General features: G+C 42.9%; 3 protein-coding genes across 4 annotated transcripts in view; 2 read left to right on the top strand and 1 right to left on the bottom strand.

Annotated features, from left to right (window-relative positions):
- LOC118398668 (cation-independent mannose-6-phosphate receptor-like) overlaps positions 1-19544 on the bottom strand; it is a 35408-nt gene extending 15864 nt beyond the window's left edge. The window contains exons 1-22 of the mRNA XM_035794236.1: positions 19314-19544; positions 18568-18707; positions 16054-16178; positions 15471-15569; positions 14306-14438; positions 12318-12429; positions 12033-12138; positions 11657-11816; positions 11258-11450; positions 11024-11127; positions 10702-10878; positions 8224-8370; positions 7820-7966; positions 7047-7184; positions 6735-6885; positions 6315-6492; positions 5900-6015; positions 5550-5709; positions 5033-5209; positions 4823-4924; positions 4594-4695; positions 804-978 (exon numbers count right to left, since the gene is read on the bottom strand). Of these exons, the coding sequence (XP_035650129.1) occupies positions 804-978; positions 4594-4695; positions 4823-4924; positions 5033-5209; positions 5550-5709; positions 5900-6015; positions 6315-6492; positions 6735-6885; positions 7047-7184; positions 7820-7966; positions 8224-8370; positions 10702-10878; positions 11024-11127; positions 11258-11450; positions 11657-11816; positions 12033-12138; positions 12318-12429; positions 14306-14438; positions 15471-15569; positions 16054-16178; positions 18568-18707; positions 19314-19453 (3082 nt within the window). The 5' untranslated portion in view covers positions 19454-19544. The remainder of the gene's footprint in view (positions 1-803; positions 979-4593; positions 4696-4822; positions 4925-5032; positions 5210-5549; positions 5710-5899; positions 6016-6314; positions 6493-6734; positions 6886-7046; positions 7185-7819; positions 7967-8223; positions 8371-10701; positions 10879-11023; positions 11128-11257; positions 11451-11656; positions 11817-12032; positions 12139-12317; positions 12430-14305; positions 14439-15470; positions 15570-16053; positions 16179-18567; positions 18708-19313) is intronic.
- A 1843-nt stretch (positions 19545-21387) lies between these two features.
- Positions 21388-23763, top strand: LOC118398667 (uncharacterized protein C1orf198 homolog). 2 transcript variants are annotated; one of them, XM_035794233.2, is made up of 4 exons: positions 21388-21828; positions 22273-22323; positions 22439-23107; positions 23242-23763. In XM_035794233.2, the coding sequence occupies exons 1-4, from the start codon at positions 21523-21525 to the stop codon at positions 23296-23298; spliced, it is 1083 nt and encodes a 360-aa protein (XP_035650126.1). In that variant the 5' UTR covers positions 21388-21522; the 3' UTR covers positions 23299-23763. The 2 variants fall into 2 exon arrangements, with proteins under 2 accessions (XP_035650126.1, XP_035650127.1); XM_035794234.2 differs by lacking the exon at positions 21388-21828 and adding an exon at positions 21871-22045.
- A 484-nt stretch (positions 23764-24247) lies between these two features.
- On the top strand, positions 24248-26461 carry LOC118397811 (C-type lectin domain family 11 member A-like). The gene is made up of 4 exons (XM_035792687.2): positions 24248-24639; positions 24948-25044; positions 25137-25328; positions 25460-26461. The coding sequence occupies exons 1-4, from the start codon at positions 24529-24531 to the stop codon at positions 25858-25860; spliced, it is 801 nt and encodes a 266-aa protein (XP_035648580.1). The 5' UTR covers positions 24248-24528; the 3' UTR covers positions 25861-26461.
- Positions 26462-26679: the final 218 nt, after the last annotated feature.

The following is a 26679-nucleotide window of genomic DNA, read 5'->3' as shown; positions in this document are numbered from 1 at the left end:
CATTATGACACATCCCTCACAATTGTCATTGGTTGCACTAATTGCACTGTTTGTCTATATAACCTGATTCAAGTATTCATGACATCACCCTGAGGAAGGCACAGTGATGCTGAAATGTTGGTAAATACCCACTAAATTGCTGGGAGTTTATATATGGAGTGTGCGACTTTCTTTCGCCGTTAGTCAGCACCTCCACACAAACACATTTTTCTGGGTGTGCGCCAGCTCATGTTTGTTGAAGATGGAATTGTAGCCACACAAATACATTTAAAAGATAATTGTCAACCGATCCCAAACGTGATGGACAATGTTGATTGACAGGTGGAATGATGTCCAATGAGGTTGCAAGGATTAAAATGGGAGGAGGGTTCAGGTCAGCCCAGTGTTGTCTATTGAGGTTGCAGGGTGAGCTCAACAACACATTGTTTTTTTTTTTTACTCTTTGGGTACACGTTACAGAGGCTCGAGAACAATGACGTTGTACACAATTGTACACCATTTTGGCCTGTTTTGGCTCATGAGCGCTACTTTCAAAACTACTGGGGGAAATTACACAAAACTTCTGGCAAATCTCTAAGTCAAAAATGTTTGAGAAATGCAGGATATAGCATGCAAAAAAACGTGGATTCCATTTCTTAGGCAGCCATGCTAATATTGCCATAGTATGTATCCCAACTTGAGATCTGTAATGTGCAACTCTATTATATAAGACTGTGTGTACGACAATTATTTTTGCAAATGATGCATTTATGTCGAAGGGAGCAGCTGTGATGATTGAAGATAGCTGGGTCCATTGACTGTACCTGTAGGCCTGTCCAGGTCTCCTTTGTATGTGAGTGTGAGCAGGCCGTCAGTAGAGTACTGTAGAGATCTCTCCACTCCCACAGGACCAACAACCAGGCCATGGTCCAGCTCACAGCCAGCTACAGGCTTCCCCTGGTCCTTACTACACTCTGCCACCTCGTCACAGATATTCACCTGGGGGTCATATCGTCAGGCACAGTGCCCCAAAACACTGCTACACAAACAATGTGTATGTGTACATTTCATTGCAACAGAAGTCAAGTCAGGAACTGGAAACCAGAGCTAGTCTGGGAAATGGATTCACTTTAGTTGATCTTATGACATTTATTTGACAGGGACGATGGACAGTAGTCAACATTTCTGGGAATGTGCCATTTCTGCTATGCAGGCCAGAGGCTACAACCTGCCACTGCGTGGAGAAGTTAAAAGGAAACAGGACTAAAACTGCTTGGATATACATCGATCCCGTGGGCAATTTTTGACGCAGACCCCAAACCAATCCAAATCTGTTATAAAAATCGGTTCAAACGTTACGAATTGGCGTTTCACTTTTAAAAAACATTTTTTTTTTAGCTCATTACTTTTTCTACATCCCGAAAATGCACAGTTGTTTTTGTGACAAATGATATGTCCTCTCCAACAGTGTTGAACTAAGCATGTAACTGTGTTGACAGTCATTGAGCTACAAGTAAATGTGCATGCCAAACACAGGCAATATCAGTAGCCTCGTCAAACTGCGCACTGTTTCACGCACTCACCAACGAGAGGTAGGCCGCAAGTCACCTTCAGCATTCAAATGTTTGTAAAATGGCGCAATTTTAGGTTTTATTCGTTGAGTGACAACCAATGTTATTTGCTAGGTTATTGTTATCAAATACCTTGTTAAAAACTGTTTTTACCAGACTAAAGTAGCCTAAGCAAGTGCCGGAGACACGGCTATTTCGACTACCTCAGGGGTGTCAAACTTATTCCATGGAGGGCCTAGAGTCTGCAGGTTTTTTCTTTCTTTTTTCTTTCAACTAAGCCATAGACAACCAGGTGTGGTGTATAATTAGTGACCTTAATAAATCAATCAAATACAAGGGAGGAACGAAAACCAGCAGACACTCGGCCCTCCGTGGAATGAGTTTGACATATGGTATACCTGCTGATCGACTCATCTGGCTATATATTGTAGGCTACCTGCTGATCGGGGCTTAGGCTAAATTAGATTATATTTTGATTGTTCAGGTTCACCATCAGCAATCATTTTTGCTTTAATAACCTCTACAGGATCGGTGTCCCCCCGCAGGACGGTTGAGCTAATGTGATTAGCATAAGGTTGTCAGTAAAAATAACATTTCCCAGGACATAGACATATCTGATATGGGAAGAAAGCTTAAATTCTTATTAATCTAACTGCACTGTCCAATTTACAGTAGCAATTACAGTGAAAGAATACCATGCTATTGTTTGAAGAGAGTGCACAGTTTTGAACATGAAAATGTATTAATAAACCAATTAGGCACATCTGGGCAGACTTGATAGAACATTTTGAACTGAAATGCAATGTTTCACTGTATCAATCTAAAAAGTTGCACATGCACTGCTACCATCTAGTGGCCAAAATCGAAATTGCGCCTAAACTGGAATAATACATTGTGGCCTTTCTCTTGCATTTCAAAGATGGAACAAAAATAAAACTATATTGTCTTTTACCAGATCTAATGTGTTTTATTCTCCTACGGTAATTTAACATTTGCACATACGTCAAAGTGTTTCCTTTCCAATTGTATCAATAATATGCATATCCTTGCTTCAGGTCTTGAACTACAGGCAGTTAGTTTTGGGTATGTCATTTTAGACAAAAAAAAAAAATGTGACCGATCCACAATACGTGTACAGTTCCAGTCAAAAGTTTGTTTTTCTTTATTTTTACTATTTTCTACATCGCAGAATAATAATGAAGACATCAAAACTATGAAATAACATGGAATCATGTAGTAACCACCTTTAAAAAAACAAAACAATATATATTTTATATTTGAGATTCTTCAAAGTCGCCACACTTTGCCTTGATGACCACTTTGCACACTCTTGGCATTCTCTCAACCAGCTTCACCTGGAATGCTTTTTCAACCATCTTGAAGGTATTCCCACATATGCTGAGCACTTGGTGGCTGCTTTTCCTTCACTCTGCGGTCCAACTCATCCAAAACCACCTCAATTGAGTTGAGGTTGGGTGATTGTGGAAGCCAGGTCATCTGATGAAGCACTCCATCACTCTTTCTTGGTCAAATAGCCCTTACACAGCCTGGAAGTGTGTTGGGTCATTGTCCTGTTGAAAAACGAATTCTAGTCCCACTAAGAGCAAACCAGATGGGATGGTGTATCGCTGCAGAATGCTGTAGTAGCCATGCTGGTTAAGTGTGCTGTGAATTCTAAATAAATCACTGACAGTGTCACCAGCATAGCACCCCCACACCATTACACCACCTCCTCCGTGCTTCACAGTGGGGACCACACAAAGATACGGCGTTCGGAAACAAAAATCAAACATTTGGACTCATCAGACCAAAAGACAGCTTGTGTTTCTTGGCTCAAGCAAGTCTCTTCTTCTTATTGGTGTTCTTAAGTAGTGAACATAGTTGATGTTGAGATGTGTCTGTTAATTTAACTCTGTGAAGTATTTTGGGCTGCAATCTGAGGTGCTGTTAACTCTAATGAACGTATCCTCTGCAGCAGAGGTAACTCTGTCTTCCAATCCTCACGAGAGCCAGTTTCATCATAGAGCTTGATGGTTTTTGCAGCTGCACTTGAAGAAACTTTAAAACTTCTTGAAATGTTCCGCATTGACTGACCTTCTTGTCCTTTCTCTTTGCTTATTTGAGTTGTTCTTGTCATAATATGAACTTGGTCTTTTACCAAATAGAGCCATCTTCTGTATACCAACCCTAGCTTGTCACAACAACTGATGGCTCAAACGCATTAAGAAGGAAAGAAATTCCACAAATTAACAAGGGACACCTGTATGTTGAAATGCATTTCAGGTGACTACCTCATGAAGCTGGTTGAGAGAATGCCAAGAGTGTGCAAAGCTGTCATCAAGGCAAAGGGTGGCAACTTTGAAGAATCTCAAATATATTTTGATTTGTTAAAAAAAAGTGGTTACTACATGATTCCATATGTGTTATTTCATAGTTTGTCTTCACTATTACTCAACAATGTAGAAAATAGTAAAAAATAAAGAAAAACCCTGGAATTAGTAGGCGTGTCCAACCTTTTGACTGGTACTGTAGATGGTCAATTTTAGACATACAGGGTAAAGTTGATCATTTCATAACGAGGACATCACTTTTTCTACACGCACTGCGTGGTCCATGCGGGGAAAAGAAAACTTCCAAATGGTCTGCAATCTGATTTTGAAACGGGGGCGAAACCCAAAGTTGTGCTATATATTCATTGGCCATGTCATAGCTAATTTGTAAAGATACATATTGATACATTACTAGCTTAAACCCTTTTAATCTGCAAAAATGTTTTCGTTGGTGATGGTGATAGGTGATTTCGGGTTGATAGATGCCCAGTTTCATCACAACCACACACAGAGAGAGAGGTCAGCACAGAGACCGAATTTAGAATGGAAAATGAATGCGTTTATATACAAATGCATCAAATAGTATCTCATTGATATGTACTTCTAATCTAACTGAATAGTTTCAAACTAAAACGTATCGTTCCTGTGCCCATGCATCTAGATACATATCGAATCATCTTGAAAGGGACAGGTGAACATCCCTAGTGACTTACCACAAACGTTTTCCCATTCCCCTCAGCCTTGTAGCCAGTCTTGGAGGACAGAGGATGCAGATTGAACTCAAAGCCGGTGTTGGGATCCCTCACAGAGCAGGTCTGCCATAGAATAGAACAAATAAACATTTAAAATCATTGACGACACCTCACCAAATCTATAACAGAAGATCTAAAGACTTTAGAGATAAACATTCGCTTCGAGTTGATGTGGAAAGCAAAAACTCACCTTGTTCTTGTCATCAGCAGTACTGATGGCACAAGCTGCCCCGGTCTCCCACATGAAGTTGGCAGTGCAGTTTCCATAACTAAGGAAACGAGGGCCGGATGACTGTAGATACAGATAAATACAGGCCCATCTCACTCTTAAAATCCTAGACAGACGTTATGATATAGATTTTTTTGACACAGTGCTCTATAAATATGCCATTTCACTTACCACAGACCCTCTGGAGCAGACCAGGTGGATACGTGTAGTGTAGGTGAGTTTCAGTCCATCTGAGATGCACTTGGAGCCGCCCGTGTACTCCAGCAGCAGGCGGTCCTTCTCCTCGATCACTGGACCTCTCTTAGCCAGGCCCATGTTACTGACAGACACTGTTTCAGACAGAATGCCCTGAAGACAACACACAGAGAAAGACCAGAAACACATTGGGCTACAGTTCAGTACTAAGACAGACCCACAGGGATGGCTACCAGGACTAGAAGAGGGATACTAACAGTCTTACCTTCAATTGATATCAATAACAAAAAAAATATTAATATAATTTGTAGAAAAGTCTCAACTTTTTAATGCTGTTTAATGCGCTGTTTTCCAGATAATGCCATTGGATAAATACTGTACTCTGGTGATAGAAGGAAACTGAAGTGTAAGTTCCATGACCCAAACAGTGTTTAACACACATCATAGTGTGTAAACCTCCTCCTGTAGGTCATCCTGGAGCTTTTACACTAACCTGCTGAGGCTCGTATTTCATCTGGCAGACGGAGGCCTGGCGGTCACAGCCCTGCACGGCATTCAGAGGACGACACACATTGATGTAGTACTTCCTCAGGTTGTTAGGGTCAGACAGGTCCATGGCCTGCCAGTTCCTCCCTACACTAGACCGGGAAAGACTGAGAGAGGACAGAGAGCGGAGGGTTACACACATTTTTCAAATACTGTTTCTTGTCTGCCTTCATTGGACATAACTAGGACAAATCATTTTTGTTGACCCCATGACCTGACCAGGACAAAGGAAGCTTTGTGGCCTGGGAAAACTCCTTTGCCCTAGTCATAACATAACCTTGTGCAGGGAATTCTCACCTGGAGAGGTCGTACTGGTCCAGAGTGTTGGGGTCTGTTACCACACACTCCTGTGGCCTCTCTGGACAGGCATAGGACGTATACCACCTGAAGTTATAGGTGTACTCGTCTTCTACCTGTGAGGATCAACATGGTTATGAATGATGGTATGTTCATGGTATAAATACTACAGGTGGAAACAGTGCATATGTGAACCATATGAGGAACTACATATTAGAGATTGGATGAGATCTGTCAGCAGGACATATACCCTGATCAAGACAGCGTGTCTGTCGAAACATTGGACATAAATATTTTTGCATCTGAACTCCTAGAGTGTGTGGCTCTCCTATATTTTTGAACTGTTCCACTCCGCTAGCCAGCACTTCGCCTAAATAGGTATGCATTACTTTCGCCTCTAGGACCCAGTCAGTACCTGAAACTCTGGCTTTCCAGCGCCGGCCTCTCGGTCACAGAGGAAGGAGATCATAGTGGAGCGAAGAGTGTGCTGCATGTTGTTGTACTGAGAGCCGTTATTGTAGGACAACTTGATCATCCCGTCATAGTAGGACAGCTGAGAGTTAAACTCCCCCAGGCTCCATGAATTAGAGCCACTGTAGCAGACAGACACACCAAACAGAAGAACAGAAGCTACAGTATATCCATCCATTACTTCAGACTAAACAGTCAGTCCATTCAGTCCTCCTCTAACCTCTGAACTCTAAAGCACATGTACGGACCCCAGGTATAAGCTTGATCCTATTTTCCTACCACTGTAATAGGGCACTTCCACCTATTGTACATCCACAGGGATTTAGTATGACAAGAAGGGTTTCTTGAAATGGTTAATACATGCCTTTGGTCCACTTGGCAGGCCCCAGCCTTCAGAGGGCATTTGGCTGCAGTGACAGAGCCACAGATGTTAATTAAGTAGTCATAATCTCCATTGGACATGTTGTAGAAGCCTCCTCCAGGTTTAGACAGGGGGGACAGATCAAATGAGAACCCTGGAGAGAGAAGACAAGAGAAAATTATAGTAACAAATCAAACAGCTATATTACATCTCCATAATCTAAACCTCCTGTCCTCGTCTCCCTGCTTCCACATGAAACAATATTCAAGTTCTGGACACAAATTTCTGGTAGGCATCTGGTTCCATGTGACCTACCAGCTTGAGGGTCTTCCACCTTGCAGTTGTCCCCCTCTGTCCTGGACATGACGCAGGCTGCAGCCGTGTACCACTCAAACTCATACACACAGCCGTCACTGGACACACTGCGCATGATGGGGGCACTCTCTAGGTCACCTGGGTAGGACGGGGGGGGGGACACAGAAAGTCAGGAGGAGTTGAACAGCTAGACTTTAAAGACAACATCAAGGTAGGACTAAATGCTAGCTAGCTCCACTTTCAGGTCGTCTTACCACGATACGAAAATGTTGACTTAGATACTAGGTGTGCCCAGCCGGTGTTGTGCCCAGCCGGTGTATTACCGGCTGGGCACATCAAGCTTAGATGATATCGCAGATCTAACACCCACTATCGGCTTCCTAGGCTACATTGGAAAGTATTTTAGCCTGTAATGGACATTGTTTTGCAAACAGTAATGAACCGTTTCAACATTTTATGTGCCGTGTTGGATCATTCAAGTGTTTTAACTTCTGTACAGCATAAGTGGTGATGCAGCCCAGGCTCCTAGTGAGTGCAGTGGTTTCTCAGGACAGGCTAGAGCTAGCAATGAGGAAGTGGAGCAGGCACAGTGCTCTCATGCTAAAAGGGGACATTGGCAGCACTGATACAGACTTGATCCTCTATCAAATCGAACCGTTTTTCATGTTCAATTATAAAAAAGGAACAACATTTCGGTATAAAATGCAACACTACTTTCAGGCGAACAGTTGTTCACCTTGGACTCTGCAACTAACTATTTCTAACACTCTCACCTGGCTTGCACTTCAGAATCATGATGGTCTTGATTTTTGTGTGCTTCCTGCATTCTCCTCCCTCAGTGTATACGAGCTGTATGTCGTTGCTGTCAGTCTTGGTAGGGGAGGTGAGAAATTTGCCCAAGCTGATGACTTTTTCCTTTCCTAAAGGAGAGGATGGAATACATTTTTGAAAGGCAACAAACAAGCTACAAACTATAAGCCATCTTGGTCTCTCAGATTTGACAGCATGTTGTCCGTGTACAGATAAGAGTCAGGGCCTGTATTCAGAAAGCGTCTCGGAGTAGGTCTAGACTCAGTTGTGCATTTTAGATCATAATGAACATGGGGGACCTGATCCTAGAACAGCACTCCTACTCAGACGCTTTATGAAAACAGGCCCAGATCTTCTCCAGACGTACCCACTGCACAGATGGCAGCGTCCTCGGGGCAGGTGCTGGTGGCCCCCTGCTGGAGGACTTTGTGACACACATTGACGTAGTAGCGCATCCTGTCTGACTTGGGGGCATTGGCATCCACAGCCTCCCAGTTCTGGGCCGACTCGGACTCTGAAAGGCACAAGACAAGTTATGTGGTTTAGCATATACACTGACTTTACAAAACATGCTCTTTCCATGGGACTGACCAGGTGAATCAAGATGAAAACTATGTTCCCTTATCGATGTCACTTGTTAAATCCACTTCAAATCAGTGTAGATGAAGAGGAGGAGACAGGTTAAAGAAGTATCTTGAACCCTTGAGACATGGATTGTGTATGTGTGCCATTCAGAGGGTGAATGGACAAGACAAAAGATTTAAGATCCTTTAAACAGGGTAAGGTCAGTGCAAGGTACACCGGTTTGTGTCAAGAACTGCAATGCTGCTGGGTTTTTCACACTCAACAGTTTCCCATATGTCTCAAGAATGGTCCACCACCAAAAGGACATCCAGCCAACTTGACACGACTGTGGGAAGCATTGGAGTCAACATGGGCCAGCAACCCTGTGGAATGCTTTCGACACTTCGTAGAGTCCATGCCCCGATGAATTGAGGCTGTTCTGAGGGCAAAAGAGTGGGGTGCAACTCAATATAAGGAAGGTGTTCCTAAAGTTTGGTATACTCAGTGTACAGTATATACACAGCTCCAAAAAATAAAGGGAACACTAAAATAACATATCCTAGATCTGAACGAATGAAATATTCTTATTAAATACTTGTTTCTTTACATAGTTGAATGTGCTGACAACAAAACCACACAAAAATTATCAAATGGAAATCAAATTTATCAACCCATGGAGGTCTGGATTTGGAGTCACACTCAAAATTAAAGTGGAAAACCACACTACAGGCTGATCCAACTTTGATGTAATGTCCTTAAAACAAGTCAAAATGAGGCTCAGTAGTGTGTGTGGACTCCACGTGCCTGTATGACCTCCCTACAACGCCTGGCCATGCTCCTGATGAGGTGGCGGATGGTCTCCTGAGGGATCTCCTCCTAGACCTGGACTAAAGCATCCGCCAACTCCTGGACAGTCTGTGGATGGAGCGAGACATGATGTCCCAGATGTGCTCAATTGGATTCAGGTCTGGGGAACGGGCGGGCCAGTCCATAGCATCAATGCCTTCCTCTTGCAGGAACTGCTGACACACTCCAGCCACATGAGGTCTAATGCATTGTCTTGCATTAGGAGGAACCCAGGGCCAACCGCACCAGCATATGGTCTCACAAGGGGTCTGAGGATCTCATCTCGGTACCTAATGGCAGTCAGGCTACCTCTGGCGAGCATATGGAGGGCTGTGCAGCCCCCCAAAGAAATGCCACCCCACTCCCTGACTGACCCACCGCCAAACCGGTCATGCGGGAGGATGTTGCAGGCAGCAGAATGTTCTCCACGGCGTCTCCAGGCTGTCACATGTGCTCAGTGTGAACCTGCTTTCATCTGTGAAGAGCACAGGGCGCCAGTGGCGAATTTGCCAATCTTGGTGTTCTCTGTCAAATGCCAAACGTCCTGCACGGTGTTGGGCTGTAAGCACAACCCCCAACCGGAAGTAGCGGTCCTGCTGCTGGGTTGTTGTCCTCCTACGGCCTCCTCCACGTCTCCTGATGTACTGGCCTGTCTCCTGGTAGCGCCTCCATGCTCTGGACACTACGCTGACAGACACAGCAAACCGTCTTGCCACAACTCGCATTGATGTGCCATCCTGGATGAGCTGCACTACCTGAGCCACTTGTGTGGGTTGTAGACTCCATCTCATGCTACCACTAGAGTGAAAGCACCGCCAGCATTCAAAAGTGACCAAAACATCAGCCAGGAAGCATAGGAACTGAGAAGTGGTCTGTGGTTCCCACCTGCAGAACCACTCCTTTATCGGGGGTGTCTTGCTCGGTGCCTATAGTTTCCACCTGTTGTCTATTCCATTTGCACAACAGCATGTGAAATGTATGGTCAATCAGTGTTGCTTCCTTAGTGGACAGTTTGATTTCACAGAAGTGTGATTGACTTTGAGTTACATTGTGTTGTTTAAGTGTTCCCTTTATTTTTTTGAGCAGTATATATATATTTTTTGGGGCATTTTACATCCTTTTTCACCCCAATTCTGTGATATCCAATTGCGATCTAATTACAAACTTGTCTCATTGCTGCAACTCCCCAACAGGTTTGGGAGAGACGAAGGTAGAGTTATGCGTCCTCCGAAACATGACCCGCCAAACCTTAAATGTACATATAAAAGGTATTAGGGCTCATACTCATCTTTCTGATCCCTTTTACTTTAGTATAAAACTGGAAGTCAAGGGGCTGGTCATTTACATTGATACATGCTGATCGTCAACTGGGATGGAAGCTGAACGCAGTATTCAAGCTCTCTGCAACTGGAGATGATCCAGGACTCCATCTTACCAGGGAAACGTGTTAAGGTGGACAAGTCATAATGCTTATAGTGTATAGTCTTGTTGTCTGTGACCATGCAGAGTAGATCCTCCGTCTCCTTGACACAGGCGTAAGCCGTCTGCCAGTCAAAGTAGTAGGTGCAGTCTGTCTCACCAGCAAACACAGGTGAGCCACGGCCACCGTTTCCTGAGAAACACACAAATAAGGAATAAGCTGGAATGTAATGGAAAATACTTGAACCTGCCATTGGGGAGAGTCCTCTACAGCAGAAAACATTGTTCATTTAAAAGGTCCTTGCTTTCTCCTTGGACATGCTATGGGTTATGCTCACCTGCTGTTTTGTTGCACTCAAAGTTGATGATGGTCATGCGCTGAAAGCCCGAGCTACACCTGCTCCCATCTGGATAGATCAGAGTCAGATCTCCATCAGAGTACCTGGAATAGAGAACATTAAAAAGGGACAATTGTTACAAATAGGGGGAAAAGAAAGAGAGAGAAGCTGAGATGGAGAAATATGAAGACAAGACATCTGGCAAGAAAAGATGTTTATTAATATTTTAAAAACCTTAGTGTTTGATTCATGTATCTCCCGGCAATCTTTTTGACATCTCCCGTTGCTTTGACTTGGCAGGTGGACACATAGTGCTGGTCGTCACCACACTCTCCTGCCTTGGTCTCCCCACACACATTCAGGTAGTAGAAATAGTTGTCCTTCCCATCGCTGCTCTTGTCCTCAGCCATATAGGGGTCGTCTGTAGCTACACACACAGAACGTGACACAGTGATATTGGTGATATATTTCAACACGTCATTCACTGTTAGAGGAACTATCATAAAGTCAGTGGGGAATTTGGACAGTCATGAGTATTCATAGCATTACTTCCTTTTATTAAGCAAAAAAAAGATGCATTGCCCAAGGCTTTGTTTCTCAAAGCCTGGCATGCTCTGGGAATGGCAGACTCACGGCCGAGGGTGAGGTGGGTGAGGTCTATGTTGATGTCGTGCTGCTTGCTGGTCAGGGTGCAGTTGTGACTCTCCAGGTAGTCTCTGTGGCAGGCATACTCCGTCACCCACTCTATCTCATACCTGCAGTTGGATTTGGCTGTCATCTTGGGGTCACTACCCTGTAATGGCAAGGTCAAAGGTCACACATTACTAAAATGACATCTAACTGCTTAAGGGAGATCGTGTTGTTTAAAGTGTTTAAATTTAGGTTGACATGTGAAGCATACTTCTATTTTATGAAATACACTATTCTATGTATTAATACTTTCTGTAGTATGATGAATAGTGTGATCAATAGGGGATCCACGGGACAGACACCCAGGCTTCTGTCTTACCTCCTGCCTGCGTGAGGGGCAGATAAAAGTGATGGTGACAGCAGGGTTATGGCCACTGCAGAAGTCCGGCGGGCTGACTGAAGCTCCCTCATATTGCAGCCTCAATCTGACACAGTAAGAAAGAGAGAAGTCAGCAGCTCAGTAAGGCAACGCATCTGTGGAGCTGGTCGATAGCCAAGAGGTCAAAATTAAGCAAATACTAAGACTGAGGCAGACTAGAGACAGAGGCTGCTAGCTAGCAATGAGCATTGCCTGTGTTTATGTATGGCTTTAGCGTGGCTGTACCGGTCCTTGAAGATCAGCTCTAGCTGGGTAGTTGGTAGGCCCATGCTGAAGGAGCCATTGCTGGTGGTCAAGCAGGCAGCAGAGCCTGTGGGGCAGGGGCTCTCTGGTCGGTCTGTAGAGGTAGCAGAGGTGAGATGAATTAGCCTAGGGATTAAGAGTGTTGTGCCAGTAAAAAAATGTTTTCAATATTCCCTTGAGCAATTACGAGCACTTAGGTTGGAGTCATTAAAACTTGTTTTTCAACCACTCCACAAATATCTTGTTAACAAACTATAGTTTTGGCAAGTCGGTTAGGACATCTACTTTGTGCAATGACGCAAGTCATTTTTCCAACAATTGTTTACAGACAGATTACTTCACTTCTAATTCACTGTATCACAATTTCAGTGGGTGAGAAGTTTACATACACTAAGTTGACTGTGCCTTTAAACAGCTTGGAAAAATCCAGAAAATGATGTCATGGCTTTAGAAGCTTCTGATTGACTAAAATTATGTAAATTAGCCTATTGGAGGTGTACCTGTGGATGTATTTCAAGGCCTACCTTCAAACGCAGTGTCTTTGTTTGACATCATGGGAAAATCAAAAGAAAATCAGAAAAACAATTGTAAAACTCCACAAGTCTGGTTCATCCTTAGCAGCAATTTCCAAACAGCTGAAGGTACCACGTTCATCTGTACAAACAATAGTACGCAAGTATAAACACCATGGGACCATGCAGCCATCATACCGCTCAGGAAGGAGACGCGTTCTGTCTCCTAGAGATTAACGTACTTTGGTGCGAAAAGTGTAAGTCAATCCCAGAACAGCAGGAAAGAAAGAACCTTATGAAGATGCTGGAGGAAACAGGTAGAAAAGTATCTATATCCACAGTAAAACGAGTCCTATATCGAGCCACTGCTCCAAAACCACCATAAAAAAGCCAGACTACAGTTTGCAACTGCACATGGGGACAAACATTGTCCTCTGGTCTGATGTAACAAAAATATAACTATTTGGCCATAATGACCATCGTTATGTTTGGAGGAAAAGGGGGAGGCTTGCAAGCAGAAGAACACCATCCCAACCGTGAAGCACGGGGATGGCAGCATCATGTTGTGGGGGTGCTTTGCTGCAAGAGGGACTGGTGCACTTCACAAAATAGATTACATCATGAGGGATGGAAATTACGTGGATATATTGAAGCAACATCTCCAGACATCAGTCAGGAAGTTAAAGCTTGGTCGCAAATGGGTCTTCCAAATGGACAATGACCCCAAGCATACTTCCAAAAGTGTGGCAAAATGGCTTAAGGACAACAAAGTCAAGGTATTGGAGTGGCCATCACAAAGCCCTGACCTCAATCCTATAGAAAATGTGTGGGCAGAACTCAAAAGGCGTGTGCGAGCAAGGAGGCCTCCAAACCTGACTCAGTTACACCAGCTCGGTCAGGAGGAATAGGCCAAATTCACCCAACTTATTGTGGGAAGCTTGTTGAAGGCTACTCGAAACATTTGACCCAAGTTAAACAATTTAAAGGCAATGCTAGCAAATACTAATTGAGTGTATGTAAACTTCGGACCCACTGGGAATGTGATGAAAGAAATAAAAGCTGAAATAAGTATCTCTATTATTATTCTGACATTTAACATTCTTAAAATAAAATGGTGATCCTAACTGACCTAAGACAGGGAATGTTTACTAGGATTAAATGTCAGGAATTGTGAAAAACTGAGTTTAGATGTATTTGGCTAAGGTGTATGTAAACTTCTGACTTCAACTGTGTCTGTCTGTCTGTCTATATATACACACACATTCTTTATTTTAAGAATGTGAAATGAAGTATACACACACACACACACATACATACATACATACTAAAGGCCACTGATATAGATTCATGATTTAAAATTGTTATACCCTACTTTCACAGAAGAGTAAACAGTATCACTGAACTGATACAGTATAATTTCTTAATCACAAAACAATTGAGCACAGTAAAGAAACTCACTTAGGCTTCTGCATATGTTAATATAAAAGTCAACTTCATCATCCGAGTCATCCACCAGGTAACCATCTGTGAGTTTGATGAGTGGGTTCAGGTCATGCTTTTTCCCATCCGTGTCAAAGACATAGCAAGGGACCTAGACACAGAGTGAAAGAGTAAAGAATTACAAAATCCCAGGATTGATCGTCTTCTATTTTCAGTTTGTTCTGGACTGGTACCTACTGTAACTGAAATCCAATATACACCGAGTATACCAAACATTAGGAACACCTTCCTAATATTGAATTGCACCCCCCTTTTGTCCTCAGAAAAGCCTCAATTCATCAGAGCATGGACTCTACATGGTGTCGAAAGCCTTCATTTCCATTAAGTTATTTAGCAGACTCTTATCCAGAGCAACTTAGAGGACCAATTAAAGTTAAGTGCCTTGCTCAAGGGTACATTGACCAATTGTTCAACTAGTTGGCTCGGAGATTCGAACCAGCAACCATTCAGTTACTGGTCCAATGCTAGGCTCTCTGCCACCCTAGGGATGCTGGCTTATGTTGACTAAAATGCTTCCCACTGTTGTGTCAGATTGGATGTCCTTTGGGTGGTGGACCATTCTTGATACACACAGGAAACCGTTGAGAGTGAAAAACCCAGATGTGTTGCAGTTCTTGACACAAACCGGTGCCCCTTGCATCTACTACCATACCCCGTTCAAAGGCACTTAAACATTTTGTCTATTCACACTCAAACAGCACACATACACAATCCATGTCTCAAATGTCTGAAGTCTTAAAGATCCTTCTTTAACCCATGTCCTCCCTTTCATCTACAATGATTTGAAGTGGATTTAACAATTAACATAAGGGTTGTCATGGAAAGAGCATGTTTTGTTTTCTTTACTCAGTGTAATATTGGAATGACTTTACATTTAAATTAAACATTTCCTTTATTCTATTCATTTTTTTTCTTTAAACAAGAGACAGCAAAGTACTTGCTGAGAACTCGTGATTTTCCACAGTGCGAATGTGCTCATCACATACTCACCTCCCCCCACACACAGTGGGATCACCGATGCCTTACACACTGCCACTGAGTCACACGCATCTGCACACACATCACAAATGGGTGACATACACACATCCTGCCCTGACAGCTGCAGTCCACAATTCAGACATACCTCTTTATTGGGCTTGTATTTATCCTTTTTGCAGGCTGCATATGTTCTCCATTCAAAATAATGAACACACTGGGCCACAGTCACAAACTCTGGTGTTCCCTGGGGGTAAGAGCACAAATATAGTTCAAGTTGACATACTGTATAACCTGACCGTTTACTCAATCTTAGAACTGCTACAGTAGACGTGGCTGTGACGGCCTACAAGGAAGTCACTACTTGAGGAACTGGACTGGCAGCATGATTACTGTGTTTGTTCAGCAGCAAAGCTCCTGCAATCACATGGTCACACTTATCAACAAGCAGGCCTGGTATTGTTTTTTTAAATAAAAGATAGGAGAGCACTGCATCATAGTTAATATGTTTCTCAATAGAACTTCAAATGTTCAAATAAAGAAACTACCACAGAGTGGTTGCAGTTTCATTACACCACCAGACTGACAAAGAACAATGCCTAGTGATGAAATTATTCTCTAACTAAAACCCACAAGTGTGGTTTGACAGGAAATTCATAATCAGCTTTCAATACATACATTTCCCCATGACTACACTTCATTTGTAATGACAGGTGCTACTGGTGACTAACCATAGTCTTCCCACACTGGAAACTGATGCTGCTCTGGACATTAGTATCGCTACTGCCTGGGCACTTCTCAGTGCTGTTGAAATCTATCACGCTGCTCCCAGTCACCTTCTTTAAGGACAGATCACCTGGAAATAGAAGTGGATGAGTGAGAAGTATGCCTCTTAAACATGCAAATGCTGAGACAAGTAATAGAATTGTTTAAGAATTTGTTTCAGTACTCGATGCTGAACCATGTACTCCCTGCAAAACAAACTCAACAATTCATTAAAACCTTAAACTTTCCCAGTGGTTTCTTGTGGATGATTAATACAGGTTTCAACTGAATCTGAAGCCTCCACCAATTCTCCCAGTCCCTACAGCGGTGGGGTCAAAGCATTAAGCCACAGGGTCTGGAAGGGTTAGTAGTTGAGGCCATTTTTCTGCTGAGCTGTCTGGCCATGTACAGTCCAGACAGATAAACAGCATGGGAGTATGACCTACTGGACAACACTGCCCATCTCTGTCTGCTCTGCCAACAGCCTGGCGCCTGGGCAGGCTGCATACTTACAGTTACAGCTAAACTCCAACCAGAGAGATTGAGGACAAACTTTTTGACCAGTTATTACCTCAAAGACACTGTATTTTCCCCTCTAACCACATTGGATGGGGTTTCTGTTATTGTGTTTTGAAGGGGCAGAATCCAGCAAGGACTAACTGCTTTGCACAGCAGAAAACACCTTCTCAGAGTGAGGTAAAAAGGTTTAGGGTGCAACACCAACAGCAAAGCTTTATGTAATGATAAGTAGGGCATTTATATTTTACTATCGTTTGTCCAGATAGCACTGTAAAAACAGACACTGCTATTAGCTTTCATTGATTTTACTGTATTTTGACCACAGAGACTGAATCCACTGCTGTGTTAGTTAACACTGTCACACTTACAAGTCCTATTTTAATTCCCTTCATGCACCATGCTTTATCGCTCTTATATCATTAGATATCTTCAGTATGCATGCATGACTAAGTCGCTTTGGATAAAAGCATCTGCTAAATGGTGCATATAATATATATACATATATGGCCTAAACGAAAGCTATTCAGCAGAACCTGGAGCTGATATATTGCTACTCAGCTGACCCAGTAACATAAATTACTAAACAATAGAGGTGACCTGGAAGATTCAATTGCATATTATGCAAGGTCAATTGCCTGCATGCAAGCAGCCTGGTTGAATTCAGAGGAAAGCTGTGTGAGCAAATCTATGCTTGCAAATTGTCTGTTCCATGCTTATCATAGCGTAAAGGCACAGTCATGTGAACAGGCAGCTCCTCTGGTTCACCTTTAACCTCCTTTGATTATTCCAACACAAAAGACATAGGTTAGTCACTCGTTATCAGTATTAGGTCCGTCACAAGAGCCCCTTCCTATCCTACTCTGACACTCGGAGCTTGTTGAGTTGAGCCGAGGGTGTAATACCAGCTGCAGGCATTTTTCTCATGTAGACTTTAATCATGACCCGACTTTGTTTCACCCTGAGCGCAACCAAACACAGATTAGGCAATGAGTGAAGGTCATGGTCAAGTGTCCCAGGCCGGGACTTATTGTGATGATCATGTTATGGAATAGTCTAGTCCAGTAACCCTGTTCTCTGTCATGGCCTCCTTACAACGCAGATTCATTTGAGCACATTAATTTGAGCTGAAAAAATGACGAGTAAGTCCAGGTAAACCACAAAACATGTATAGCCAAAACAGCTAGCCTATATTTGTCAAGAAAAACCACTTCTCTGAAATGCTTAGCTACGTCAGCACTAAAGTGAAGCAAAGCCAAGTATTAAGTGTGATTCAATTAGTTTGATATCAGTGCTTCCTCTGTTTACAGCAAAAGCTGAGGATAAGGCTCCCGTTTTTTCAGTTGGGGGATTTTAATGACATCCATTACCAAATAGTACTGGAAAATGTGTCATCATTGAGGAACAGTTTGATAAGATAAACTCCCAGTAAAAGTTTGCCTACCTTTTAAGTTTTGTTTTGATTGAACAGACCCTAATCATTGACCTTTCACCAAATCATAATGCAAACTTTGTATTTTATAACAAATTGTGTCTCTTCACAAAACTGCATTAAACCAACACCTCACTGAAACAAATCAACTGAATCAATGGACATTGACTTGACTGGCATCTGACTGGAATCCTTTCAGGCCCATCCTTACATCGGGGTGCTCATGGTGTTATTGCTGACTCCCACTGTGTCCTGGCAGCAGCATATACTACAGTGATCTATTCTACAGCAGCAAAACATTCTGCCTGATCAGCAGGCCAGATCATCAGATGCCAACCTCACTTAATGAACCCTTAGCATATCCTCCTAACAGCGGCAGGGCCCTGTGGTGGAATTAGAGCCAATAGTTTTCCCTGAGCGTAAGTTACCAGACCGGGAAAAACTCCAGAGCCTTGTAATAGGTTACAAGGGCCAACCTGGTACTGACCAAGTCACATTGTCAGGGAAAACACTTGTCCCTAACTATACTCACCCACTGACTGGTTATTTTGACTGGTGAGGTTGTTGGCACAGACAGCACTACCAGCCCCACATCCAGTGTGAGGTGAGGAGTCACAGAGCTTCAGTGTGTATTTTACTTTGTTGTCTTGGTCTATAGCCTCCCATTTGTAGCTGTAGGACAAGGAGACATTAGGAAAAAAAATCATAATAGTTGTTGAAATACATTTGCAATCATTCACACCAGTTCAATGTTAACAACTAAAAAGTACACTGTTTATGTTTTATCTATGCGTCCTCAGAAAACATAGTAAATCACAGCAACGTTTTCATGACTCAGAAATCAATCACCATATATGGCTATTATTTAACCTAGTACATAACATTAGCCTACAATTTTCTTTCCAAACAAACAACTCGTGACGCTTCTGTCTATCCACCGACCTCTTCCAGATGCCAGTTCTATTTTAAGCCGTATGTTCTCACAAGTAGAGTCTCATAATAAAGACCGTGGTCAGCCAACTGACTACACACCACTTTTCTATCCAAACAACTGCCTTGCAAAACCAGGTTCAGGGGCTACGCCAGATGAGGAGCATCTGACAATGGAGACACAATACTGTTTCCATCCTCATATGTATATCATTGTTCTGTGCCACTCTAAATGAACTGTATAAGCTGCGTTTGTTGCTAAATACCCTTCCTATTTCTGAAGAAGCTTTATACCCTCTTCTTTACTGTCATGAGAATGCGCCAGTGAGCGGTGCCTCCATACTTTACCTGCAGAGGTCTCGGTACCAGAGGCTGACATCAGAACCCGCTGTGCCGGAGGGAAATGTAACCAGGACCGTTGTGATCGAAACAAGTAACATTACTATTTTCCAAGGCACAGCCTTGTTACAATTGCAAAGCGAGTGCATGTTTTGTATCCAGTATTATAAACTAGAGCATTATGTCCGACATGATACAGCAAAAGTCCGCTGGTAGTCTTCAGCAGGAACTGGGTGAATCACATGACAAACTGAACACATGATAGAAGACGTCACGTGGTATGACCTTCTACGAGTCATCGTGAACAGCGCGTTCACGTTATGACGGAGTGATTGGAGGAACGACTTGGAGCGTTCAAGTGCCTCGGAGCACGAATGGAACGCAATAACCATTCTACCAAATAATAATTTGGTGGGTGCTTATATTTCTCCTATTGGAAATCGATTTTGTTCCATAGCCCACTCTCCCAGAGACACCCCAGATAGTGTGGTCATGGCCAGGGTTTGCCATTATCAACTGCAACATTGACTTTCGTTTGATGGGCTACTTGCCGCCCTGGTAGGTGATGTCAGATTTCAGAATGTGTGAAATATCAGGGTCCAGAGATCACACCCGAGTTTCCTAGTCATAATTATGAGTTGGAGGATTTTGATTTTTCCACCACCATGCTAGGGTGGCTAATGTTACTACTACCTGATGTTGTAGTGCACTTCAGTCAGGGTTACGCCTTGAGCACACCGACAGTGTATTTGCGCAGAATGGTACACAACATTATCTGGATATGCGTGCAACAAAATTTCAACATTAACCCTCTGCTACCATTTCTGTCAAGCCATCTAAGCATACAGTTTGCATACGTCCGATAAATCCAATTTATGCAACGCAATGCTGCAAGGCAAACGCAGCGTTGCATTGGAAATGAATGTACTGCTGGTGTACCAAAACACTGTTGGTGTGCAACATCCATAAGTTGTCAGAAAATGGTGGTGGAAATCTTTGTTTTATTAAGAAGTAAGCATTTTCCCTGTTTTCCCCCCAACTGTGAGCCATTAAATCGAGTGAAGGAGGAAATCGACTCCTTTGCAGCCTTAACGGATGATAGGGGTGTAGAGCCGGCTGCATACATTCCATTTGGACGGTATAATGAAATAACTCAATATCGCCATCTGTGGGACTTTGGGTAATCTTATCATAGCACTGGCAAACCATGGTTGACCAGTGGTGTGTGTAAACCCTTGATGACTAAGAGGGGGAGCTGTATTGAAAACAACGTGCTCTTATTGTCTACATTCGTTTTTGACATGTTTATTATTTTACAGGCACTTAATGCATACATTTACGTGATATTATGTTAGCTAAACACATTTAAAATGAATAAATATACAAAAAACATTTTCTTTAAAGTATATATTTTTGAGAGTACTAATGTTACTGTCCCCACTACAACAAAAAAATACTTATTTTGTCCTTGAAACATCTAAATACTGTAGATTTCCATTCATTCCTATGCAGGACTGCTCATACTAGGGAGTGCTTACGTGGTCGATCAGAGGCTTCAAAGCCTCTCGGTGGCCAATACATAGCATCAACAATCCAGGGTTTATATAAATCATTGTGCTTGACCAACTCCCTGACGAAAATGTCTGACTTTTATCCCATCATAAGAAGGTTCATGAACATTATAGTACCCTATTCTAATGATATGGCTGCAAATGAGTGGTCGCGTTCCCCTGCTCAGACGTTGTTGCATCAACCAATGATTACGGCTAAATCGTCGACTGTGTCATAGACTGACAGTTGTCGCGTTCAAATCATTTGGGAACTCTGAAATCTCAGGCGTATCAGACTTTAGTTTGTTCAAGACAAATGGGAACTCGGGAAAAATTTTTAGCTCCGACTGGGATTTTTTTTTAACGGCCACCCAACTGGGAATTCCAAGTTGGAAACTCAGGCATCTTTCTAGAGCTCCAACTTTCCGACCTGAAAGATGACTGACGTCATCATTTGACCACATTCTTTTTCGGTGAGTTCCCCGTTATCTTGAAAGTACCAAGGTTGCTATAACATTTGATGGTGTTAGCTGATTCTTAAAATAGCTACCTATTCAGGTGTTGTAATATTTGGCATGCATCAGCAAGGCAGAGGAACGCGCTCATTCGTACGTCATCAATGACCGCTCCCTTTCAACGCTTAGGAATGCTGTACAGCTGGTCGGAAAATGGCTGCTGCGACTATGGCAGGGGCCGATGCCCATAGGATGGAGCAGAAAAAGTTGGAGTATTTCTCCTCCATCAACTCCATGGCCAGGAAAATAATGCAAGAAAGGGAAAACATCAAGGAGAGACATGGACCCGATTGGGAGAAAATGACACCGAATGAACAAGATAGCGCCATCGACAATGGAATGATGGACCCACATATTCGTGCTCGATATGCTATGCATAGGGTTGACCGAGAAGAAGTCATTTGTTATCCTAAATTGCTCATTCAGACCGGACAGAAAATTGTCCATTTTGGTGTTGAGGTATGGACTTTTACCCGATTTGCATTGGTAGCCACATATCTATTTCATATAGAATGATCTACGTTTTCTCGCATGATTCCAGCTAGCTAAAATGGCTAACACACGAATTTGGTTAGCCACGACCGAGATTTGGGCTGGTAAACATCATACCAGTAACAAAACAATGCAAGAGATCGAGATGGATCAGATGGCACTTTTCAACATGGTCTTCCCCATGGTATATACGGATGGGCATTTGTATGATAACATGCTCTGTCTGATTTGGAAAATCTGGGAAACTAGCTATTTTTGTTTTGCTGTCAATTGATTCACTTGATTATCAAAACACTCAGCCAGCTAGCTATAGTCCATTAACCTGACTGGTAGTGTTTCTGCATGTGAAGCGAGTAGTGGTTTGTCACTAATCATCACACTTTTATGAAAACTGTTTTTGTTCAATTTCAGGACATAACTTGGCAAGATGAGCACTCTGCCCCATTTTCCTGGGAGACCAAGGTGTGTATGACTGTGCCCATGTTATATTCTACCATTCACAAGATTACCTTATATTGATGTAGCTACAGTACACATTTTATTTTTGGTCAACACAGTATCTCCTCTCTCTTTACAGAGCCAGTTGGACATCAGCCTGACAACAGGTGAATCTGTGCAGGGCATCTCCTCTTCAATCGCTAACTACAAGCCAACTAATGTCACCCAGAGCAGCCAGCTGAGCAAGGTATCCAATGGCGAGAGCCTCGGCCTGGGCAGGAAAGAGGAGTCCTCCTCCTTTTGGAAGATCAGTGCTGAGAGATCCAGGCTGGAGGGTGAACAGGCAGACTTCCAATCCCTAACCCCCAGCCAAATCAAGTCCTTGGAGAAGGGGGAGAAGCCACTGCCCTCCTACCTTCGTCAGGAGCACACCCCCAAGGAGGCAGAGGAGAGCCCACCCCCGGTACAGGTGACCTCGCAGAAATCCCCCAGGCCGCCTGCACCTCCTCCCCCTGTGCCCATCGGTGTGTCCCCCCCAGCAGTCATAAGTGTGACCCCTATGAGCATGACTCCTACCCCTGCTCTTATCAGTGTCTCGTCCACTGTGGCTGGCTGGGAGCACGCTCAGAGCACCCTCCCCTCAGTCAGCAACACAGTGGAGGACGTCTTCACTCCGGGGCTGGCCAAGAAATCCCCGGGGCTGCCCACCAATTCCCCTGCCCACTCAGGCAACACTGCCAGAGAGAGAGAGGAGAAGGCTGCTGCTCAGTCTGAGTCACAACTGGCCACCAGTCCCACCTTCGCTCAGGTGAACAACCCATTGTGGTTTGATACTGATCAATTGGCAACAACATTTACCTGTGTAGTAACAGTCTAATTACTCTGTATTACATGTTACATAGTACATTTACTTGAATGTTCTTTTTTTTTTTCTCCTACCAGTTTAATACCAGCAGCAACGTCCTGAAGACCGGATTTGACTTTCTTGACAACTGGTAACAGCGGCTTCAAGTAACAACATTGACTGACTGGATCAACTCAACACTAGAAGGACCATTTTGATGACCATTTTAATACATGTATTAAGGAAAGCCAACAATTGAACTGACGATGTCTATTTATCCTAAATGTCTTTTTATGGCATATCTCACTACGTGTGCTTTTGATTCCCCACTGCCAGAACCCGCACCCTCCAGCTGTTACCTTTACCTTTTTTACTCTGACCTCGTACTAGTGCTAAGCATTACTGTAGTGTACACTAATGAGAAGCACTCAAAGCGGTATGTTTAGAAAGCCAGCATGTTAAGTGATTTATACCACTTGCAATATAGATCTACAACAATTTTACATTACAAGAGTGCTATTTTACAGAATTTTGTATGTAAATTATATTTACTGTATGCTATATTGCACTCATAGATTTTGAAAACCTGGATTCAAAGCAAATAAATTATAGAGAATGAAGTCGTTGTTCTGGGATTGTACATTTGTTTTGATTCAGTGACAATATCAGTCCACAATGTGGCAGCAGAGATCTTGGTTCAATTGAGAACATCTCACAAATATAGAAATAGAGAATGAACTGTCTGAGCAGACCCTGATAAAATGGAAAGGTAAAACCAGCAAAGCATCAGACATATGTCTGTATTGGTTAAGTTACTCCAAGTGTACTGTAAAAAACATGCTTATGGAGGATACTGGACATCCTATTTTTGCGTTGTACAGTTATCCTCAGCAATCTGTATGAAAATTTAAGTTTTTCCTCACACTCACCCCTTTCAGTGTCTGGCAGTAGCCACACTCAAACATCCTAGCAGACCTAGCTAGCTCATGTCCAAGTTCTGTGGAATGGAAAGTATGATTTTTGTGGCATTTTAACTGGCATTCCTCCTGTCTGCCATGACTTCAGCACATAGGGATACATTGACTCTCTCCTTTCCCCTGCACATTTACTCACCACAATCATTGCCTCTACTACTGTGATTTATTTATACTGGCAAATCCTCATGTTCGCCGTTATAAAAGTGGACTGTATTAATACGGAACATGTGTGTCACCAAAGGTCCACCTCTAAAAGTGCACTGTTAACACAAAGCGTGGAAGTGGGAGGTGATAGGAAAAGCAGGTTTCCTGTTGTTGGGGAGTCAGAACGACAGGAGAGAGTGAGATTGAGAGAGAGGGGGCACGACAGAGGGATACCGAGAACAACCAAAGTTATTACAGGGTAAAATGGGAATAGCAGCCATCCTAGTCATCGTCTTGTGTATGTGTTCACTCAGCTTGACTGATCTGGACAGCGGCACCAAAGATGGAGATCCTTTCGATGCAACACCATCTGAGGTGAGGACTTGTACTCGCTTGAAGATTTTGAGCTAAGACATAAAATCAGTTAAGGCGGTATAGTAGCACATTGTTAGCGCAGTAAGAGTGGAATGAATTCTCCAGATTGCACATAAACTCAAATAGAGTACTGTAACATTTTCATTATGTTGTCCTTATTGCATGGAAACCCCTAGACTAGTTTTATGTCTTTTTAACTCTAGTGTATTTTGAGTGAAGGTATTTAGTGTAACAGTACACTATAATGGAAATCAGTGGAGGAGCTGGAGTATTGGTTGCAAATGTTTTACCCTCACTGTTCCCTTCAGAACCCAGAGACTCAGGGGAAACAGGCGAGAGAAGACTCACCGGAGGAGCAAGAGCCCAGTCCTGTCTCAGACTTTGACAACACATACAACTATATTTGTATGTCTGCACAGACTCAACAAAAGTTATACACTACACGCAAATTATTGCTGAATTGACAGACATAACTTCTGAGGTTTTCTCTTAAACAGTGTCCAGGCTGGCAGCAATGGATCAGGCCATCCACAGACTGAATGTCGGCCACTACACCCTGGACGTGAAGGTGACCCAACTGTTGGACAGAGTGTCCCGGCTGGACGGCACCCTCGGGGAGGTAGAGGAGACCATGCAACAGATATCGCTCCTCACGAAAGAGAACCGCAAGGAGATTGGCCGCTTGGAGGGTATGTCTGCACTCTGCATACCTCCTTTGAACTTTTTACTCTCAATAGTTCAAATGTTTTAAAATGGAAGGATGAAAAACCATGATTAAATCATGAAAAACTAAAGGTGAAATGTTTCCTCCACTTCCTAGGATGTCATAAGGGCCGACGGGTGGGGTATAAGTGCTATCTGGTCTACCGCACATACGAGGCGTATGCAGGGGCAGCCCAGAAGTGCCTGGAGCGTGGTGGAAGGATGGCCATGCCTCGGGACAGGAAGGAACAGGAAGCCCTGGCAGACTACGTCAAGGCTTTCTTTCAGCCAGGGAACTGGCCTGTGTGGCTGGGCATCAATGACCTGCTCTCTGAGGGACTCTACCTGTTTGAGGACAACACACGCGTCACCTACTTCCAGTGGCGCAAGCACTTCCTCTCCAGCCAGCCAGACGGAGGCAAGCGGGAGAACTGTGTGGCCATGGCGTCAGATGATGGGGACTGGTGGGACAACTATTGTGACAGGAACATGTCTTACCTCTGTGAGTTTGATGCCTAATCCTTTTCTTCAAACTTTTGACGAGTATCTGACATTTCAGAAACACAAATCCAGCCAAGCTTGACGAAAATGTACCTAGTAGATTATCTATCATGAGTAGTTGTCTATCTTGTTATATAGTAAAATCTTTAGTTTTTTTTGTTTGTTTGTTTAAAAAGCAATAGGGAATGTCATTGATCCACAAAGAAGTGGGTTGTAATCTATATATCATACTGTTCAATACTCAAGAACATTTTAGTTTACTAGCTGATGGTGCTTGTGTTGAATAATAATCCATAACACATTTAACATACTGTTAAAAAAAAGAAAACGGTATCAAACCCATGGCCTAACATACTTCACAGACAGACAGTGCTCATCTTAGTCCACACTGAACAAATAAATATTTACGTAATTTATTACTCACTCTAAGATACGCAAATCTCTTCAGCTGAATACGGAATACTTTGGATCGAATATTTAATCTAAAATTGGATTATCAAAATATTTATTCAGTTTATCATGATTAAAAGCATACAATGTTATTACTGTACTTTTTCACAGTTAATGTAAACAGCATAGTTCCAGGACAAATATTGGGCAATAAAATATTTGAAAATGCTCGGTCACAGTATCATGATCAGATTTGTTTTACTCATAAAGTCAGTGATTATCCTTAAAGGGGCAGTGCAGTCAAAAACGTGATGTCCAGTGTTTTTTTACACAGTGTACAAAACATTAAGAACACTGTCCAAATATTGAGTTAAACTCAATTGTCTTAAGGCTTAAAATCCATTCTTTAACCTTTCTCCTCCCCTTCATCTACACTGATTGAAGTGG

Source organism: Oncorhynchus keta, chromosome 19 (assembly GCF_023373465.1).
Source record: "Oncorhynchus keta strain PuntledgeMale-10-30-2019 chromosome 19, Oket_V2, whole genome shotgun sequence".
NCBI classification, from domain to species: Eukaryota; Metazoa; Chordata; class Actinopteri; order Salmoniformes; family Salmonidae; genus Oncorhynchus; species Oncorhynchus keta.
Note: the sequence above shows the minus strand (reverse complement) of the source record. Positions and strands in the feature narration are given on the sequence as shown.